Source organism: Zeus faber (genome assembly GCF_960531495.2).
Source record: "Zeus faber genome assembly, chromosome: 16".
Lineage (NCBI taxonomy): Eukaryota > Metazoa > Chordata > Actinopteri > Zeiformes > Zeidae > Zeus > Zeus faber.
In genome coordinates, this window is record NC_137202.1 from 19,732,134 (window position 1) to 19,753,709 (window position 21,576).

Below are 21,576 nucleotides of genomic sequence, written 5' to 3' on the forward strand. Positions count from 1 at the left end.
GTACTCATGTGTACCTTTGAAAAATCAATAATCCAATCGGCATTATATATGTACGGAAGCTCTAAACAATTTTTCCGAGATTTAGCCCAAACGTTCGATCATTTTCTGTGTGATTTAGCGAGAAATAACACCCCGCAAAAATGCACCCCAATTTTCACGACACCTTTTTCACATACTATAAATTCAAGAATTATATGTTTAACCTAAATGTTTAATTGAAATCGAAACATAACATCTATATATACCGACCTTGGTGAGCGAGCCGAGGGCCAGCAGGGAGTAGGGCGCGATCGGGTGGTCCTTGAGGTCTGGAGGTGTGTGCAGGGGCTCAATGCAGCACACCTCTCCCTTGGAACCGCTGAAGAGGCAGCGGGAGTCACACGAACGCATCCCCATCACCCTCCTGGAGACGGAGCAGAGGGCGAGAGGAAAAACAGATGCAAAAAAAACCAAAAAACCCCACACCCAGAGTAAGGAGGAGACTGGGAGGGAATACATAAGGTAGAACGGACCATGGTTGGCTTCTGCTCTTTAATTATTTGTGTCCATTTTTGCACCAACTGGGTTTTATGTGTTTTAATTCATATTTAGTCAAGAGATTCAAGAGGTTTATTTGTCACATACATATACATGCGTTCATACATATATGCAGTAAAATGTCTTTACAACGCACCCGGAGATTATGCACAATAGTTACTGAACCGAACATAATAGTTAACCTAATTCCTACCTAGCAAGTGCATGTGAACAAAGTGAGTATGGAGATATACAGTACAATCTAAGCAAGTACAAATTTATGATGATGGAATTTGTTTCATATCATCTCTGGCGCATGGTAACTGGAGCCAACCAAGGGACTGAGTCTGCCACATCCACTGTGCTCAGTTAGTGTGTCTTTGTTAAGCCATTCGCTAAATATGGAATATGGAAAAATCTTGACCATTTATTTGGTGTCATGTCAATCATAAAGTATAAGGTTACATATTACTAGAATGATATAACAGATGTACAATGGTTTTCACACCTAGTTTGTCTGAGGATATTTGGGCTTTTCATCAAGATTTAAACTTTTAAGACTTTTTTCCTCCTTCACTCCTTGATGTCGTTGGCTCGCCTTCTATTGCTTTTTGTCTTTGTTAAGTCTTTTATGGTCATTGTACTGTTGTTCTAAATTCTCAGTCTACATTTTCTTTGAGGTCTTGGACTAAGTAATGTTAATTTCCATTTATTTCGTGTTTCTGCATTATAAGTTCATTTTATCATTTAGGATTTGCTATTATTTTGTCAGTGATTCATTTTCACGGTTTCGATTTTTATATGATTCAATATTTGTTCACGTATTTTCATTCACAATATCTGTCCTGATGATTTTTTATTGGACCGTTAATGTCATTATTTCCTCATTCATGTCTTACTGAAATATAATTAGCGATAAGTAAGTATTCTCTGTGAATCCCCCAAATTCTTGTTGAGCCTGGTTCAATTCACCCCATCAACCGATCATTATAGTTCCCTTAACATTTGAAAGGATTCACCGATGCTCAGCTGCTCAGTTCAAGGTAGTAGGCTATGGTTGAAATGAGTAATTAGAAATGATCAACGGACCCTTTCTACAGCAAGTAACATACAGCTGTAGCTCACAGCATTAGGAGTGGGGCCGTTTGATTCATCTACGCCAGTACTCCGATATAAGCGATATATGTGATTAAGCAGGCACTCGCATGGGCAGCCATAAACTTTTTTTGAAATCAAATTTTGGGTATGTGATTTCTGTGGTGGCCAAATTGTTGTATTCTCTGTCTCCATTTTGCAAAATCATCTCACTCCTTGTGTTCCAGCCTCTCACGTGCCTCCGTACCCTTATAATGCCTATTGGAACACACCTCTGTTCTGGAGCTGGGGCATGTCAATGTTTGACGAATAGTTTGTGATCGATACAGCCCGAAAAAAAAGGCTGCGCGGGAATTACACTCAATGCCGACGAGCAGTGTAATTCTGCTCTGTAAATTCAATTGTTCAGCCAAAAATAAATGCAGGTTCATCTACCTAAATGCCAACTCAAAAACGGATCCCCCGCTGTCGTTGCACACCGCAAGCGTAGGGTCGTCTGTAAACTGAAAAGGGAAAAAAGGCATCTGAGTCACATTCACGCAGTCAATGGAATTCTTGTTTTGAAGCATTAAATACAGGAATTAGCCACCTCCATCTCACCCTTGATCAAGTTTTTAGAGTCTTCTTTGCTTTGCACAGTGTGTGTGTGTGTGTGTGTGTGTGTGTGTGTTATCAGCACATGGTACCTTGACGTGCAGTATGGCCGTTCCCGGGGGGTGGGCGTCTGTGATGGTTCTCAGCAGCTTCCCATTGGCTAGATCCCACATGGTGATCTTAAAAGAATCACAAACACTCAAATTAATGTTTTTTTAGATGAGGAAATAAGACGGACAACCCGCATCACATTGGCTCTCTGTGACCCGTGTGAGAGGATGACTGGTGGAATGATACGAACGATAAAATACGCAACTATTAACAAAATGACACAACACAATTGTGAATGTCACTGTTGCACCAATCGTGGTTTTCCGCCGTGTCCGCAGTTCAGAGTGTTCATTTGATCTCATTCAGTGTTTAAGGCAGTTTGAGGATTTTCCGACACAACTTTTCCCGGGGTCTTGGCATTATGCACATAAAGTTTTACCACTTAGTTCCTCTAGCAACGCACAAGAGCCTACGAAGTTGTTTTTAACAACGACATAACAATAGCATTTATGCTTGTAGACATACTGCACTTACCTCCAGGACACAGAAAGACTGCAGAGTGCATTTCTACCACGTGTGCTGGCTGTGCACTCACCAAATCCCAAAGGACACACTCAAACTTGCTAAGGATTTAGGATGTGTAGGATTTAGGATGTTCTTATGATTAAGCCACCAATTCATTTTTGACAAATAAAGTACAGGAATTGGAATTGCAAACCTAAATCATGACCCGCAAACCGTGTGTTTTGTGAACCGCTGCATCCTTACTAAATGAGTTGAGAAATGTCTACCTGTCCTTTGGCAAAGCCGCACAGCAGCCGTGAGCAGTCGTGGTTGATGGTGAGGGCCGAGACGGCGCCAAACTCGGCTCCGGTTGCCGTGGTACCGAGGCAGAGCCGCAGCGCCTGGTTGATATCTGGACAAGGAGGGTGAACAGCTTGAGAAACTCACACTGAGATTCCTCATCAACTCTCAAATGTAATAAGAACCATGCAAACTCATACATCACGTCAACTGGAAAAGGATTCAGAACAATTACAAATAAATAACCCAAAAAGCAACAGCAAACTTGCAGAAGAAAATAAACAAGCATCCAAAGCAATAAATCAAGTGCTGACTCTTTTAGTGCAAGGCAGGAAGCCTTTGAGTCCAAATGACAATTTCATTAAAGGGGACCTATTATGCTTTTCCTTATTTTCTGACACATACACACACACACATCAAAATATATATATATCTATATATATATATATATCTATATATATATATATATATATATATATATATATATATATATATATATATATATATATATATATACACACACACACACACACACACACGTACACACATATATATATATACACCTGTACACATATATATACACACATGTACACATATACACATTTTTACACATACATATATTCATATACAGATACATATACATACACACATATATATATATACATATATACATATACACATATACACACACACACACACACACACATATATATATATATATATATATATATATATACACACACACACACATACATATACATACACACATACATATATACACACACACACCCCAACCCACCCACCCACACCCACATATATACAGTGTATACATACATACATACATACATACATACATAGATACAAAGTGTGAAAGTGTCAAAGTGTAAAATATGAGGTAAACTAACAACAACGTAATCGCTGTGAAGAAAACGCTCTGGTTTGAAACTGCTCTGAACGCTCCGTTTTTAATTTTTTTTTTCTACTATCCACGCGACGTCAGCTCATCACACATTTCTTTATATGGTCAACTGCTCCATCGGATCAGCTGGAGGTTTCTCCAAACAAAACAAATAAAAACAGTGTGTTTTTATTGTTGATGTATTTTTTTAATTTTATTTCCCCAACGTTGACATGAAACAAAAAATCCCCGCGTACCCTCGCCTCAAATGTGCCAGAAACAGATTTGAGTGGTCTGATAAGGTGAAATCAGAGAAAGTTTACAGAGAAAATAAAACGAGCTCGGAGTCAAGCTCAAACCCCATTGGCTCACAGATCCCGGAACTTGTGCTCAAACCCTATTGGCTCAGAGCTGGGGACTCGGCTGCTCATTCACAATTAAAGCTACACACACTGAAACAGCCCGTTTTGGAACAGTCCAGGTTTAGAGGCATGTCACAATGGCTCGAATGCATAATCTGAGTGGTATTTTCAGCAAAAAACTTCAAAAACATGTTTTGGGGACCTCAGAGACCTATTATGACATGTGTAAAAAGGAGCATATTAGGTCCCCCTTAAAAAAAAAAACCTGATAGACAGAGCATGCATGACCCATTTGAAAGAAATTTCCATACCTTTTCCTGGACATCACAAGGACGGCAATATAGAAAGACAACATGTCACATGTTCCGCCTGACACCGCATCTCAAACGCCCCTCTCAAATGACTGCTACCAACCCAAACACACGGATCAAGTTCTGATCCACAACCAATTTGAGCCCAAACGCAGTCAAACTCCATCAATTCCTTAACTGTGTAAACACTTGATCAGTGCTCAGTAAAAACATTTGGCTCTTGAAATGTGCCCGACAGAGTTTGCCAAGGACCTGCAGGGTTACCACTGATGGCAGGGATACAGCAAAAAAAACAAACAAACAAAAAAACCATACGTTCAAAAGACAGCAGCATACATTTAAAGATTTGTTTTTCCCATCCCGGTAGTGGACACCCAATTAGAATTTAGCAAGGAGTGCGTGCTAGAATTCCAAAATGTGTGATCAACCCCTGTGATCACCCGTCCTTGCTTAAGCCTATAATGTGCACGCTACTAGGACGGGGAAAAGTATTTGTGTATCCAAGCCACCATTAAATAAAGTGGCCAGTGAACTAAAGGGAAATAAAAAATAATATATCAGAGGAGAACAAAACACACTGATGAGACGCTCCGCAAAAAATGCCATTGTGTTTTTTAAGTGGAGTTGTACAATGAGTGCTTGCCAGGTGTGCTGTGGATTCTTAAAAAAAACAAAACATTTAAGATTTTAGAAATCAACTTTTATGTTGCAAGATCAAAATTACAAGGCTGTACTAAAAAAAAAAATCACTTCCAGAATACCAGGTCAGTGTTATATCAAGCTCACGCTCCACACTGAAGGTGAGAACCATTAGGAGGCTATATTAATAATATTAATAATAATAAACACAGCAATACATTTTGTGACATTTCTAGAGTGTACCGTGGGATTATTTTATTAATAAAAAAAATAATAAAAAAGTGTGCCATGGCGGGAAAAAAGGTTTGGAAACACTGAGCTAGATTACCTCTCTAAAGCCCCTTTCCCACTTGCACTGAAAGCCGTAAATCTACCGGCAATGTTCCAGATTGGCGTCATGTGGGAATGGGATCCGGTCTCGGTAAAAGTCTTTCCTAAATCTCCCCATTTTCAACCCACTATAATTTCCGGCAAATTGGCGGTACAGCTGTGAATGGAAGAGTGTGGGAATGGAAGCAGTACATTACTACTACTCTACTACCCCTACTTTACCGCACATTGCCGTAAAGCAGGGGTGGAGCCGAATCCAAATGAAGAATGAATATCGGGTTTTTACGAATATTTATTTCATACAAACATAAAAATAATATATAACTGGCACTCGTGTCTTCCATCTTCCAGTTGGGGGCGCGGTGCGCCGACATCGGGCACAAGCGCTTCGCCGGCCCACCGAGGGAGCGAGCGGACAGGGTAGAATGGGTGGCCCAATCAAGCCCACCCCAACCGCTGCCTGGTCTCGGGTGATATCGGACCTTTCTCTTTCGTGCGAGCATGACGTAATGTATCCAAAACAATCCTCCATGTGGCATGAGAATCCATACGGAACTTTTCTGTAAAGGAGGCCCATGTGGGGACGACTACATACGGCCTTTGCCGGATATGCTTTATCCAGCAGTGTTACCATTCCATGTGGGAAAGGGGTTTATATGTGTGCATCTGCCTCCAAGTGTACAAAATGGGTATTACAGCCAAAATTCACTCCATGGCTTCCAAATGTTTTCAGCCCCCAAGCAGCTGCGGTTTGGTTCATCAACTGTCAGAAGCAAAACAAGCAAAACCACAGTCGTACACTCTTCTGCTGCTATTGCCACATATGGGAAGCATTTAAAAATAAATAGACATTCAAATCAATACAGTTGACCAATTAATAAGACATTTAATACATCTCATATGTTGTATGCAGGAAATAGCCTATTGTATTTGTGTTCAAAAACATTATTATCAATATTTTTTAACATTAATTAAGCATTAAGATCATTGAGTTCAATCATCTCAAAAGTCAGAAAAAGCTACATTACTGTATGTTTTCCAGTGATTTCCATACTTACAATGTGAGCTTAAATGTTTTGCTGTTGGTTGATTATTTTGTGATTCGCATACGTTACAACAAAAATAAAAAATAAAAATAAAAGAATCACCAGGATGCAGGAAATCAAGTCAGGCAAGCCCTTTGTTCCGCACTAGGCATTATGTATTGGACTGAAATGGACTGACATTTTTGTGGGATTAAAAAGGAAAAACTATGGAATTATCTTTTCATATATTACTGCATGACCACGGCTACATGAGAGCAGCCATGGTTACAGGTTTGAGCCGGATTGAGTTGAAGGGGGTTCCAATAACTAAAATTACTACTTTTGTTATAGTTGTTGGTCATAAATAGTATGTAATGCTGGAGTTCTGCTACGTTATCCTAAATTTACCAGAGTGCAATCGGAACTTCCAATCATTTCACGACGTAAAACACACAGTAAAAGGGATGTTGATAAAATTGCATAACAAAATTACAACTGCAAATCAAAAATGTTACGTCGCCCTCAGATCATGTGCAAACATAAAGAGCTGTTTGTCTATGACGCACACTCTTATTTAGGAAAGGTGGGACTTAGGGAACAGTCTAATTTCTGTGTGAGCGGGCAGAGCACGGCGTGTGAAGCGGTTGCACGCCCCAGTAAACCACAAAATGACAGCGAGGAGCTGTGATTCAATTACATTTTTTTTTTTTTTTTTTGTTTATATAATCAGGGGAACGTTACAAAGTGGGAGGCGAGAAAGCTGCGGATGATAAAGGGAGCTGGACTGATCACATCAGTGAAGGAGTCTCATCGTTTGGTCGCAGCCCCGGCGCTGCCTCGGGTTTGAGTGACGCAATCAGCCAAAACGTCTCCTGCGTTGATCAAAGACGATGTAGATGTTCTGTTCTACATTGTGTTGTTGATACATTTATTTGATAAATGTTAATACTATATTAAAATAGGACTGTTATTAATTGGGTTCGGTGATTTGAAAAAGAATCAAACTGAATCCAGAAGTCTCAACAGTCCGCAGCGCTTCGTTACCGACGACTTATTTTTACCCATCTGGACATACCGGGGCCTCATTTTACACCTCAATGTCATTTTGGTGTTTTTGCTCTCACTGTTGAAGTTACCTGTTAAAAAAAAATTAAAAGCGTTTGAAGAAAATATTCTGGCCCGGGGTGAATAATCAACACGATAATGAAACGATTTTGATCCCGGCGCGCCTGTCTGACGGTTGAGCCGGACTGCAGGCTCCCGTCCGACAATTACATATCAAAGATTTGATCAGGTGAACAGGGCTTGGTCCGCCTCGCTGGTTTCATTCAGAGTCAGTGGGTTACTGGGAGTGGATGAGAGAGACGTCGATAGCGAAGTGGAGATAAGGTGGGAGTCGCCGGGTGCCCGGGTTTTGATTAGCTGCGTAAATAAAAGGACGGAGGTACTTAAAGAGCTCCCACTCAAGGTGACCTGACCGCTGCGGCGTCTGGAGCAACAGCTTTCACGTTGGACATTGAGCTCGGCGGTTTACTTCCGCGAAAAAAAAACTATTTGTCACCCGGACAAAAAGTCAAGACCAACAATTTTTATATCTGGTGGAAAAGGTAAGTACCCTTTGACATGACGTGTTTTTCTTGTTTTGTTTTGTTGTTTTTAATACGGCTTGTTAAAAACAGCACTCAAGTGTTAATAAAGCTGTTGATAAAAAGTCTGATGGATAAGTCTGCTGAGCATACAGGGCCCCAAAATTTTCTAAGCTGTAACCTAAATCGCGCTGACTGATTCGACTGCTAATCAAGCGGCAAATTGACCTTGCAAGACACTTCCTTCGATTCAGCGGCGAGGATTTCGTTCAGTTCAATATCAAATAAAAATATTGAGTATAAGAGTATTGAAAATGCAGGTATTAGTGGGCAAGTGGTACTTTTCCATTAAATCTATACATTTATATAAAATAAAAACTTTCACAACTTGGACTTCACTCATGTTACTTTGGGGGAAAAATAAAGACTATGACGCACCCGTGGTTTCTGAATGGACTGCCTTTTCTCCAGCAGCCCCCGCCGACCATGCCGCACCGCAACTGCTCCGTGGAGATTTACAACGGCTCCTGTTCCTACACCCTCGCCAACCCAAGGTTTGTTTCCCTTTTCTATTAATCTTTTCTATTCTATTCGTGTTAAAACATTTTTTTACCATTAATAAAATATATCAGTTACTGACCAAAAATCTCTTTTGCGATCTCTCTCTCTCTCTTTTTTTTTTAATACGGTTAAGGGTGTTCACCGAGAGCGGCTACTGTGAGGTGCCCCTGCCGCCGATGCTGGGTCCCGGTTCGGCGGCCAACGGCTTCTTCAACAAGACCACGGGCGCGGCCACCGGAGCGGTGGGCGTGTTCACCTACGACTTGCTCAACCCCGACCTGAACGACTACAGCCACGTGGTGGCCGTCATGTTCTCCGTGCCCTACGACCGCGCCCTCTACTCCAACTGGTGCGCCGTGGGAATATTCGACAGAGGCAACGAGTGCGACTACAACCTGTACAGCATCATGTACAACGGCACGGAAAATAACTTTGTGCGGGCGAAGGCCGACGGCTCCAGCGTCGCTTACGAGGGCGACTACTCCATCGTCCGAGCCTCCATGTCAGACTCGTGTGAAGCCGTGTTGAGGGTGGATGTCAATGACACGGGCATGTATTGATGGGGGCGGGAGCAGGAATTTTAATCCTTTTGGCGTGTTTAGAAGGTGACATCAATACATAAGTGTAACTTTGGCATCAAAAAAGGGTATAAGAACTAGGATACAAAAAGTCATACAACAGTCCACCCTCAGTTCCACCGTGTCCTCTTTCTCTCAAAAAATGCATTTATTAAAGTGAGATCTTTCCAACTTGAGTTTTCGCTTGATCATTGCTTCTTTGCAGGGACTAACTACAAAGTTCTTAAAACAGTTTTTTGCCAGACACAGTCAACGAAAATTGTTCTCAAGCAAAACCTTTTTTTTTTTTTTATACATTTCTTTTTATATCAATATTTATAATGGCACACTTGCTCGTTATATTGCAGTTAAGGACTACAAATGAAAACTCTCCAAGGTAAGCTACAAGATGTTGTTTGGTACAAAATGTTATTTGAAAATCAAACATAAATACAGAGTATTCCAGTAAAGTGATACAGACATCCAGCGGAACTCACCAAATACAAGAGCCAGCCCATGGGATGTGCCCACAGCGATCACACCAGACACGGTCTGCAATACAACAAAGTCAGGAAGAGAGAATCAATGAAAAGAAACACAAAAGCAAAATGAATTGAAAACCTTGTAATGTTATCATTTAACTTCAACATTTTGACCAACAATGTCATGTCCTCACTTATTCAGTGGATTCAATTAATTGACAATGAATGTAATACTCACTATAGCAGTGGGCAAACCAGCATCCACTTTATCCTAAAATAAAGAAGAAACAAATAAATGGACACAGGTTGATTTACTCATGTGAGATTCAAGTAAAGCTGGGTGCCATTTTATAACAAACCACATTAAAATGAAATGCCCTGTTCCGGTGTTTGACCCGATGACCAAGTTGACTGGTGCCTGAAGATCCGTGTCGGAAAAACCGATGGAAAATGCACGCCTGTTCATTTGCGCTTCACGCTCCGGGGGCACATCCTCCTCACAGTGCTACCTCAAAATAGGACCGAAGAAAACGGGACAAGGAAATTCTCTAAAACGCGTTTGTGTGTTTGAGTAAAGGCCCACTCTTGCTTTTGCACTGGAGCCTAGACAAGGCCTCGGCACAAGCGGGAAACGGTCTTGACGTACGGTACGGCAAACTGAAACGCAACCGTACAGTTTGCAGGGGAATGGCAGGGGAAAAAAAACGGAATGCAAGCGAAGGGGATGACGGCACGACGGGTGAAAAAACGAGGTGACATTCAACATAATTTAATTTAATTTCATATTTCATTAATAAGGCTTGTGTATCCACCTGACCAAACACACCCCCGGTGCATTGTTGGCAAGGCAACACGAGTCATATTAAAAGACTGAAATGCACCGCTGCGCCCGCTGAAAGCTAGGCCAATCATTAGGCTGCATTTGAACCTGGGTTGCTGCAAAGCACCTTACCCACAGGGTGAGCACGCCACTTCAGTGACCAAGACCTCTACAAAGTTGTGTGTGATGATTGGAGAATGTCTGGTTGTTGGACTTTTACACACATGGTCCAACACTAATGAAATACTGCATGTTTAGCAGTTTTGTTACGAATGGACAACATTGTTTGATTTCTAGTCTGATTTGTGTCAGGCCACGCCCATTTTTCCACATGTGTTGCACCCGCTTGCAGCCACCATGGAGCTCATCTGGATTTCTCTTTTATTTGAGGAGCACTCCAAAGTGAATCTCTACGCATTGGAAAATGTTAATATCTCTATCACATCCTGAATTTACACACAGGGGTAAACAAAGTGTTATCTTATTTACTGTACTATCTATCTCACTGGAATTTGAGATGGTACAAATCTGAAGAAAAATGGCCGTGGTAGTGGGGAGCGGTTTTGGCGGCACCTGCAGATGTGGGAGGGAGCAAGCACTGGCAACGGGCAGGGGACGCAGCTGTCGTAGATTGAAGTGATTTGGAGAGCCTTGAGAGCTGCTCAATGTTTGGAGGAACGGGACACAAGCCACCGCTCGTACCTAGGGTTGGGAACTGAGACCGAGTATGAAACAGAACCCGGGGCAAAATTATTAAACACCCTAGTATTGATGTGTTTGTCTTACAGCTGCGGACACGATCTGAGCAGATATTCCCTTCAGCAGACTGTGTCTTAGGACGGACCCATGGACCGTCGCATTCATCTCCACGGTCCTCTTCTTCCTACACGCACGCACGCACGCGCGCGCGCGCACGCACACACACACACACACACACACACACACACACATAAATTTGCAGTGCTTTCACCTTCATAAAAAGACAAAGGACATGTGTTTGGCTTACTACATACCAAATACTGAAAGCTTTAGTTGCGATAAGAGCGAGATTACCGATCAAAGATCCCGTTATTTATTTTTTTTCATTATTTATTGTTTGCTGAGTAAACTAGATTGCGTAGAATGCTAAAATGTAAAAACGAGCTCCCAGTCAAATCACATTTTTAGGCCCAATTTGCTTCTGGAGACCAGCGTGTGGGCGGAAGCTTGGGGGCCGCTGGACTACCTTACCGTTTGAGGTGAGTGGGGTCTCCACTGTCAGAGCTGGCCAGGGAGGACGTCTCGCACGAGTGAGCGTCAATGTTTTCCGTGTTCAACAGACAGGTGTCCTCCAGGATAAACGTCTCTTCCTCATCCTCCGGCTGGAAGGACGAAGGAGAGCGGAGGCCAAGAGAAAGCCATGAATGAACATGATGCGATCAAAGCTGACGGATTTGTGGCGACGAGTGCTTACCGCACCTCATTGAGGATGCTCTCCAGGGTGGGAGGTGTGTCCACTTGGGGAATGTCAAACTCCTTATCATCAATCTATGGAGAATGGGGGGGGGGGGATAAAGTAAAAAATAACACAGAGGAACAGGGCTGTTTCTTTTCTTGTCATCAATTTTGAAATTCCTCTTGCCTACAAAAATAAAAAAGGAATTTCAAAAGATACCGAAGTTTCGCAGAATGTTGTATATGTTCCTTACTGTGATATAACTCCATACACAAACATTGTCTTTGTTAGTGGTCACTCTTGTACTGCCGGTCTGATACGGTGATAGGGCTTAGAGTTTAGTCAGAAGCATGTTTATGAGACTTTTTCTTTGCAAAACAAATGAATGCGAATGGGGGGGAATATAAATCCTCGTTCTCCACACAGCAACCACAGAATATATTGGTAAAAGTCAGTAAGTAAGAAACATATAGCAAGTACTCGCATAGCTTCAAATGGCTTGACAAAGCAGAACCTGTCGTAAATAAAATGATAAAAAAGGATTTTGTCCATTGTTGTGCAAATATCTCGCAAAGCAGATTCCTTGTCCCACGTGTTTTTCTTTTTGACGGGGGTCACTGGTCACCATATTCACCTTGCGACGAGTGTTTTGCATATTATAACTCAGAAAACATTTGTACTTCGGATATCATGATTGCCTCTTTCCACTATTTGTGTGTTTAATGCCGTGGATGTTTGTGGCACCCTGATCCACGCAGTCGCACACTGTGCGGGGCGTGCGTTTCGCAACACGCCGCTTGCCTTTGCATTCGGGCGTTCGTATAAAAGTATGTGGTGTGATCCCCGTGGCGTGCGACTGAACTGTATTGTTTTTGAGAATTTGGAATTAGTTCCAAAGTCATAAAGAAATCGGAAAGCAAGGCTGAAATGAGAATCTTTTCCAGTCAGCTGAAAATGAGTCCCCATCAGAAGCACCGATTTCACTATATACGACTAAAACAACAAGCACAGCGGTAACTCAACTCCTCGTCGGTCGCAATGCAAACAGCAACGGACTGAAATGAATACACTTGTGTCCAACGCGGGCACAGTACGGGGCAGCGTTAACCCTGACATATCAACCAGCAAATGAAACCAATTAAATGTGGTTGAGTTTTACAGACTTGTACGTCCAATGTAGTTGTTTTTGTTTTTTTAATCACTGCCGGTTGTACGGGGCTTTTGGGTTGTTGTGGTTGGGGTTGGGGTTGGGGTTGTTGTTGTTGTTGTTGTGATGGTGACCCCGGGCGCGACGCAGCCCCGGTGTAGTCGCGTCCAGCCCCCCGCGTCAACTCACCGAATCGATCTCCATCAGATTGAGCTGTGACGACGCGGACACGAGGCTGTGCGCATCGGGGGAGCCCGACATGGCTGCGCTTCGCCGCCGGGGAAGGGGGGGCGGGGGGTGGACGAGCGGGGAGGCTCCGCGGCCGAAGGAGACGAGGCGCCGGGTTCCGGGTTCCGCTGGACTTCCTGTCTGCGCCGGAAGTCGGACGCACAACGGGACGCGTCACGGGACCGCCCCCACGTCGCGATCGGTCCAATCATCGGCTACGCGGTACGCAAGCGCAGACCGCCGGGGGTGGTGGGGTCACGAAGAATAATGGATTCTGATTGGTCCGAATCGATGAACGATGAATTCGTTCGTTCTTTTCTTTTTGTTTAACTTACTCTCATTTTGCAACCATCCATCCCATAGTGTGTTTGAGTGTTTTACAGTTGATTCTAGGCTGCAGCCGAATTCCTGTTGAGATCCGATGACATTCAGAGAGGTTGTGTTATGGTCCGGCAACAGAACCCGATGAGGGTGGGAGAGAGAAACTGACTCCATAGCAAAGATGAAGTCAGTTTCTGGACATGTCACTGTGCAGCTAAATCTTATCAGCAACGTATGTATGTGTGTGTAACTGTGTGTACATTATACCGTGCATACATACATACACACACAGTATATACAGTACATGCAGGCGTGCAATGTGACTGGAGCAGCAGAACCCCCCCCTTGCCCTCGCACCAGTCACTCCATTAATCCCAGTGGGGAAGTTCGCCCCAATCCCATTCAGGAGTAGCTGCTAGCCACAGCGCAGCCCCCGCGGACTCACTCCACTCAAAGTGCCGATGCCTTTAAGGAGGGCCCCAGCAGGAGTGTGTAGCCTAACACGCATGGCTTTCAGGGGCGGGAGGAAAACGAAAGGGAACACGGGCAGAACATGCAAACGGAGAAGCTGCGTCGCTGTGAGCGCTGCGCCACCATGCACCTTGCACACTGCAGCGGAGACACCGAGTGAAGCCTCCAACCTCCCAAAGAAATCATTTCCAATTCAGTACGAGCCGTCTTTTCACTGAGCTACACGAGTACCCCTCTCTGCTTCGGTCTCGGCACCTTACATGGAGGAATGGGGATGTCGGGTTATGTTAACTCATTGCTAAGGTCGTGGAGCGATCCGGATTCAGCAACACACGCACGTAGGCAAATGTGACACGCACGGGTCTTGAATCCGGAAACAACTTCACCTGCTGCACTGTTTCTGTGCACGGCGTGAGATCACGCCAACGTCCATATGTGGAAGGAGGGCCACGATCACTACAATAACACTCATTATATTGTGAAAAGTTAGGCTAATTGTTTATAGTAGTGAAAATACACTTGTTTTACTGATAATAAAATAAAAAAAACAACAGCATATAAAATCGGCATGAATTAAATTATCAATATACCGTATATGCAAAAGCTGTAAATACTGTCTTCAATTACGCATGCATAAAACAAACTTGTGGTTTATCAAGCAGATGGTTGGTGTACTATTCAGAGCAAAATGAAGAAATGGCTGTGGAAAAAAATGTTCAGAAATATTGAGTGACGCACAAATTTGCTCACGGTTCATAAATAAGGTCTGTTGTTATAAAAAAAATAATAATAAAATTGGAAAAAAAAAAAAGGTTGCCCCCAGAATTGTCACGTGTTTGAACAAATTTGATCACTCCCCAAATAAAACAAAATTCAAAAATGTAAAAAACAAATGGCATTTTAATGAAGGGGGCACGTAGTTGATGATCACAGTATATATCTGACACACCCACACACACTCACACACACACGCTCTGTGGATAATGCACAAAATCACTTATTAAAATAAACCACCATTAGTTAATTCTAAGGCAACTTAACCCACAGTAAAATTCTTTTTTTTTTTGCTGTTCATAATTACAAGATTACACCAAATAACCCATTTTTTTTTAAAAATACTTGAAAACCTGATTACTAGGGCTTTGGAGACAAAATCTCTGCTCCCAGTTAATTGACCCTTGTCATTTCATTTGCCAAACCCCTTGATGGCCATGGGGGCCTGAAACCATACATAACCCTGCCAGGCTGAAGCATCTGCCTGGGAGCTAGGACTGACGCCAGCATCGGTTGAAAGGGAAATTATCTGCCTCTTTATTCGAGTTGGCACTTTAAAATCAAGCTTAGGCCGGAACCAGCCCACACCGCAGTCCCTGTGAGCCAGCACCAACACCGTCGTGGCCATCAGATGCACGGGTCTGGCGTCGGACAGAATGTCAGCGACGAACAGGGTGCGAAAGAGCTGCCTCAAACACGACGAGACCCGCAGGCTCTGATCTCCGGCCGCGCAGACCAGGTCCTCCATGTTGATCTCGTACAGCTCTTTGGGCAGGACGAGGGAGCCGCCCAGTACGAGCAGTACACGAGGCACCAGGCTTAGGGAGAAAAGCACCTCCAGATGCTGCAGCACCTCCTCCAGCTCCTGGAGGGTTCGCTGACACTTCCGCCAGTCCATATCTCCCGATCGAATCGGTCTCCAGCCGACCACCTCCTTGTCCTAGGAGCAAGGTTTGTACAGGTTAAATGAAATTCAATTTGAGTACGTTTCTAGCATTAAGCATGTTCGCATTGCTTTTACATACAAAAACCGCAATTTTAGATATGCCATTAATCTACATTAGGGCTGAAGATATTCCACTATAATCCCTTTGGAATGCGTATGCCTTATTCTTTTTAATATTTGAATATATTCAAAACTGTAATGCTCAGTACGGGAGGAGGGTACGAAAAGTTCCACGGCTCCGATCAAAGGGATCTTTTCTCCAAGCAAAGCAAATAAGAACCCAAGAGGAATTTAATTTACTCCGTTTCCTGCTGCGTTATGGTGCGCTCCTGCATCCCCGCACACCATAACAGGAAACATTCCTCTCTAATGTGCAACAAACTGGATGAACTTATGTCAAACTTTATTCACATCTCATCACATGTCAATTGATTTGCTAATGAAAGCCAAAACATTTATGAATCAATTATATTAAAAAGATATATACACTATTTGCACAAAGAAATGTGAATAGTGTAATCTCTCCGAATTTCGTTCCTGCAGCCCTAATCTACACGTGGCATCCAATTTACCTGGATTGATGTTTGTTGTTTTTTCTGAGAGTAGACCAGCTGGTCGTAGGTCATGGGTAGCTGCTGCCTCTGGTATAGGATGCACTTTAGGATTTCACTGACAAAGCGACAGCAGCCGTCCTGGGTAACCGTGCCCGGAAAGACCACGTCCACCCGGCCCTCCTGTGCTGTCTTCACAACCCTGGCATCAGTGTCTTGGACTCGATGAAGGTCGCCGGGAGTCTGGGCAGGTGCCTGACCACCTGCCTGACCGGAGACGTCCGCTTGTAGAACATCGTCTGTAGGAGGCAAACGTGTAACACTGTCTGTTCTGACCTAACCAAATTAAATTCAACACACACACACACACACTTACTTTCCCTGCACAATCTACGTTGTAAGAGCGATTTTGGAAAATATTTATAACTACGATTTCAATAACAAAATCAGGGGGAATATGACATGAATTTTCAAGCACTTATGCACAAATGGGGCTGTTTTCCAAGGTATTCTGGTATTAACAATTCTGAGGATGAAATGCAAGAACCTGGTTACAGTTAAGTAACCCTAACCCTAATCATCTAACATTATACCTAAACTTAACCATCTAACATTATACCTAAACTTAACCATCTATAACATTATAGCTAAACTTAACCATCTAACATTATACCTAAACTTAACCATCTAACATTATACCTAAACTTAACCATCTATAACATTATACCTAAACTTAACCATCTAACATTATACCTAAACTTAACCATCTATAACATTATACCTAAACTTAACCATCTAACATTATACCTAAACTTAACCATCTAACATTATACCTAAACTTAACCATCTATAACATTATACCTAAACTTAACCATCTAACATTATACCTAAACTTAACCATCTAACATTATACCTAAACTTAACCATCTATAACATTATACCTGAACTTGACCATCTAACATTATACCTAAACTTAACCATCTAACATTATACCTAAACTTAACCATCTCTAACATTATACCTAAACTTAACCATCTAACATTATACCTAAGCAGCAGGGAGGGGGTACACCGGGACATTGGGACCAGCAGGGAGGGGGTACACCGGGACATTGGGACCGGCAGGGAGGGGGTACACCGGGACATTGGGACCAGCAGGGAGGGGGTACACCGGGACATTGGGACCGGCAGGGAGGGGGTACACCGGGACATTGGGACCGGCAGGGAGGGGGTACACCGGGACATTGGGACCGGCAGGGAGGGGGTACACCGGGACATTGGGACCAGCAGGGAGGGGGTACACCGGGACATTGGGACCGGCAGGGAGGGGGTACACCGGGACATTGGGACCGGCAGGGAGGGGGTACACCGGGACATTGGGACCGGCAGGGAGGGGGTACACCGGGACATTGGGACCGGCAGGGAGGGGGTACACCGGGACATTGGGACCGGCAGGGAGGGGGTACACCAGGGTTACCTACCGCAGTGGGTTGTTTCAGACGGTTCCTTATTCTCCTTGTCGTCTCTGCTGCTCATGCTGATCCGTCTGGGATCCAGACGTTCCGGTGAAACGTCGCTTGCATCGGGGCGTGTGGTCGTACAGGGACGCGGGGGTTGCCCGGTGGACCCGGCGCCGGTAGCTCTGTCCGGATCCGTCTCCGGTACACTGATATCCGGTTCACCGACACCGGTAGAATGTTCTCCTGGAGCCGGAAGACGCGCGCCTGTCGCCTCGTCCGCTCTGCCGGAACCGGCGCCGGAACCGGCACCGGCACCGGCACCGGCACCGATACCGGTACCGTCGCGGGTCCGGGCTGTTCCCTCTAAACCCGCTCCGGGTCTGGAGGCTACGCGGACGACCCTGCCCTCCGCCATGGTTTTGAACGGCTCCTGGTGCATCATGGGAAAACAGGGGACCGCGTCAGAGAACATGGCTGCGTCTCAAATACAATGTTATGGCTGCGTCTCAAATCCCATCGTTCCATATCCACGATGTACGATAATTATCGTATTTGTACGATCAATAATTCAAAGAAAGCCTAAATGTACGATATATATAATTTACATTGTAATTTTAAATTATTTTAAATATGCAATATTACAATATTTCATATATATATATAGTTTATATATAGTTTTTTTATATATACAATATTACAATATTTCTTATATATATATATATGCATATATATATATATGTATAAATAATTTCTACATAGCCGCATTGACTTTCCTCAGCATGATCAGAGCGCTCTTTTCCCCAAACAAAACAAATAAAAAACAGTGTGTTTTAATCTTGTGTTTGTACTGTTTCCTGTTTGAATGAATAAAAGGAGCCCCGTGTGTAACAAAGAGACATTTTCAGTCACTCTATTATCCCCCCCCATTCCTTTTTCTTTCACTCAGCTCGATCCCCGCGTGTCCCCATTCCCCCAAACAAAACCAATAATAGTCTTTATAATAATAGTGAATAATAAATAATAGTAAATAATAAAAAACAATAGTTTTTATTCCAGATTTTCCTCCATTTCCTCGCAGAATGAAGCAATTCAATTCAGTTCCGGGAGTTTCCGACGCCCCCTGATTTACAAATGAAGCGCTGCCCACGCTGCGTTTCAAACACCAGTTGTGATTTGTGAAACCTGTATTCCATTTGCGAAAAACAGAACTGAGGTTTATTTATTTCTGGACAGAGTGGTTCTTAAAAAGACCACCTCACGTCACCGCCCGTAGGCCTGACCGTCTGCGCTCAACACACCCTCAGGTCATCATGCCGCTCAATGTTTGATCCGTCAAACAAACTATCGAGCGCCGCAAAAGTTACTTTTATGAGCACATTTCGTAAACGTCACGTTTTGGTTGCTTCAACGCCGAGTACCCTTGGAGTGGGAACTTGGAAGAACGCGACCGTTTTAAAGGGCCATTGGAGTTGGAAATTGACGAGAACAGAGAACATAAAGGATGCTTCACCCAAAGTGTGTGAAGGAGCGTTATCGCGGGTCCTTCCTTCCTGCGGCTGTCAGACTGTATAACCAAAACCTACACACACACACACACACACACACACACACACACACACACACAATCCCAAGTGCAATCAAAAAAAAAAGTACGATCCCTGATGTACAATTTGTCTAAATATGTGCAATACTCTTTATTACTTTTATTCCTATTTATGTTGTTTCTACTTAGGTATATATTTTAATATATTTTACATCTTTTATAGTGCTTACCTTGATTCTAACTTACTCTTAGTCACTACAACTCTTTATTGATGCTCTCTATTTTCTGCTGCCACTTTTTGCTGCTGTAACTGTGCAAATGTCCCCGTTGTGGGACTAATAAAGTTTTATCTTATATTATCTTATCTTATCTTGAAGGTTTTCTTTCACATTTACCAACTCAACATTTTGTTAAGAGAATAATTTGGTCGATCGAGTGCAACTCTTTTTTTTTTTTTCCCGCCCCAGGAAGCTAAGCAGCGCATTCTCCCTCAACGAAGAGACACTCTTCACGAGGGTTATCCATTGAAGACCTCGACACCTTTCCCAAAAGGATCTCGTGCGGGAAACAGCTCAGACGCCGACGTCCCCGAGCTAAGTCGTCAACCGTGGCCTTTGATTCGATCTTCAGTGACACCTGCAGCCAATTTGGGAGCAGGAGAGGGAGCACAGGTGAGACGAATTGGGTGGAGGTAACAGTGAGCAGCACGGGCGGCCAGAGAGCTGGAGGGCAGCAGCGCAGCTTGGGGTGCTCGGTCGTTTAGGGTGAACTGGATATCACGTACACACACACACACACAAACACACACACTTGTGGGAAAACGGAATGGCCTCAGTGCGCGTCGCGGTCAGAGTCCGCCCCTTGAGCAAAAGGTACGAGTGTCTCTTTCAGTATCACACTCCTTTTTGTGCCTTTGTCGGCTGGAGGCCACGCCCCCTGACTTCCACTCGGGTGAGACATTGATGGTTTTGAATGGTCTTTTAAAACCAGTGATTCTCAGAGTGTGTTCCAGGGGGCACCCCGGAGGTCAGGGGTCAGGTCTGTGGCATTTAATCAGGGGGTCTGTGAAGATTTTATCGTAATTTTTTCCCACCCGTCGTGGACCTCCTATCGTACATTTCCCTTGCTTTGTGTTTGATATTTCGATACAATGTCACTTGTTTATTTCATTGATTCTTTCAATTGAATTTATTACATTTGCTTTTATATTCTGTATTTTGAAACGCTGCAATTCAAATATTTCCTAATACGTTTCCCACGCGTAGCTGTGCAAGGTATCGGCCCTAACACAAAATCATTTATTTGGGGGGGACGTACATTGAGGGAGGGGGGTCCTCGGTTGAGAACTCCTGCTTCAAGCCCCAGTGTCTCACCTCCGTAACGCTCCTGTCCCAGAGAACGGCAGTTAACCTCCAAAGTGATCGTTCTCACCAAGGGCAACACCACTTCTCTCTCTGCCAAGGTATCCTACGTAATGTGCTTTGACACGGTGAAATTAAAGGAAGTCATTTAGGGATTGAAAATGTTTGGGTTTATTTTTTAATTATGATTTTTTATCTCCTAGCTTTCACCTAGTTTCCAAGGCGATGGACTCGACAGCAGGGGGAAGACATTTACTTACGATTTCTCGTATGACTCATCCGACAGAGGAAGCCCCAATTTTGCCTCCCAGGAGAAGGTATTGCAATCCATTTGCTCAATATTAGGTGATCATTGAGGAGGCATGTGCGTTTCCTTTTGGGGTTTTTTTTTTTTTTTGTTTTTTTTGTGGCATTTCCTGTTCAAATCAAGGGTGCTCTTTGTACTGAAATTGAGTTTTTCCGCACACCCATTTACTTAAAAAATAATAAATAAAAATCTACTGCGTTCTAAATGGTCATAGCTTGACAGGGTGTCTCTAGGAGTTGGAACGCAGCTGAAAATACATTAAATTAATCGTTTTTACTTTTCCATGAATTCATTCCAATTAAGTCATTTACCAAAGCACGTGTTGGTTGTTAATCAGAGGCTCTGATAACAATCTCCATCAGCTCCGCCTTCAACACGACAAAGCAGAATGGACCATTTCAC

At 43.4% G+C, this 21,576-nt stretch overlaps 3 protein-coding genes across 6 annotated transcripts in view; 1 reads left to right on the forward strand and 2 right to left on the reverse strand.

Moving 5' to 3' along the window:
- The window catches only part of vps8 (VPS8 subunit of CORVET complex), a 39,317-nt gene extending 25,785 nt beyond the window's left edge, over nucleotides 1-13,532 (reverse strand). For all 4 annotated transcript variants that reach the window (XM_080017116.1, XM_080017115.1, XM_080017114.1 and 1 more), the window contains exons 1-10: nucleotides 13,403-13,532; nucleotides 12,090-12,158; nucleotides 11,862-11,992; nucleotides 11,418-11,514; nucleotides 10,050-10,082; nucleotides 9,827-9,881; nucleotides 3,048-3,172; nucleotides 2,298-2,384; nucleotides 2,047-2,114; nucleotides 250-403 (exon numbers count right to left, since the gene is read on the reverse strand). In XM_080017116.1, the coding sequence (XP_079873242.1) occupies nucleotides 250-403; nucleotides 2,047-2,114; nucleotides 2,298-2,384; nucleotides 3,048-3,172; nucleotides 9,827-9,881; nucleotides 10,050-10,082; nucleotides 11,418-11,514; nucleotides 11,862-11,992; nucleotides 12,090-12,158; nucleotides 13,403-13,474 (891 nt within the window). In that variant the 5' untranslated portion in view covers nucleotides 13,475-13,532. The remainder of the gene's footprint in view (nucleotides 1-249; nucleotides 404-2,046; nucleotides 2,115-2,297; nucleotides 2,385-3,047; nucleotides 3,173-9,826; nucleotides 9,882-10,049; nucleotides 10,083-11,417; nucleotides 11,515-11,861; nucleotides 11,993-12,089; nucleotides 12,159-13,402) is intronic.
- On the forward strand, nucleotides 8,698-9,332 carry LOC307242603 (DELTA-sagatoxin-Srs1a-like; the record flags this gene model as incomplete). Its single annotated transcript, XM_080017118.1, has 2 exons — nucleotides 8,698-8,765; nucleotides 8,906-9,332. 2 exons carry the CDS (start codon nucleotides 8,698-8,700, stop codon nucleotides 9,330-9,332), a joined length of 495 nt encoding a protein of 164 aa, XP_079873244.1.
- Nucleotides 13,533-15,133: 1,601 nt separating the features above from the next.
- mad2l1bp (MAD2L1 binding protein) lies at nucleotides 15,134-18,303 on the reverse strand. The gene is made up of 3 exons (XM_080016353.1): nucleotides 17,985-18,303; nucleotides 16,526-16,803; nucleotides 15,134-15,947 (listed from the first exon to the last, which is right to left on the reverse strand). The coding sequence occupies exons 1-3, from the start codon at nucleotides 18,037-18,039 to the stop codon at nucleotides 15,420-15,422; spliced, it is 861 nt and encodes a 286-aa protein (XP_079872479.1). The 5' UTR covers nucleotides 18,040-18,303; the 3' UTR covers nucleotides 15,134-15,419.
- Between the last annotated feature and the right edge of the window lie 3,273 nt (nucleotides 18,304-21,576).

Coding starts and splice junctions, on each gene's coding strand:
- mad2l1bp (XM_080016353.1), bottom strand. CDS start 18,039: ATGAGCAGCAGAGACGACAAGGAGAATAAGGAACCGTCTGAAACAACC. Junction 16,804..17,984: donor GTCTGAAACAACCCACTGCG/GTAGGTAACCCT, acceptor TGCCTCCTACAG/ACGATGTTCTACAAGCGGAC. Junction 15,948..16,525: donor AACAACAAACATCAATCCAG/GTAAATTGGATG, acceptor CCTTGCTCCTAG/GACAAGGAGGTGGTCGGCTG.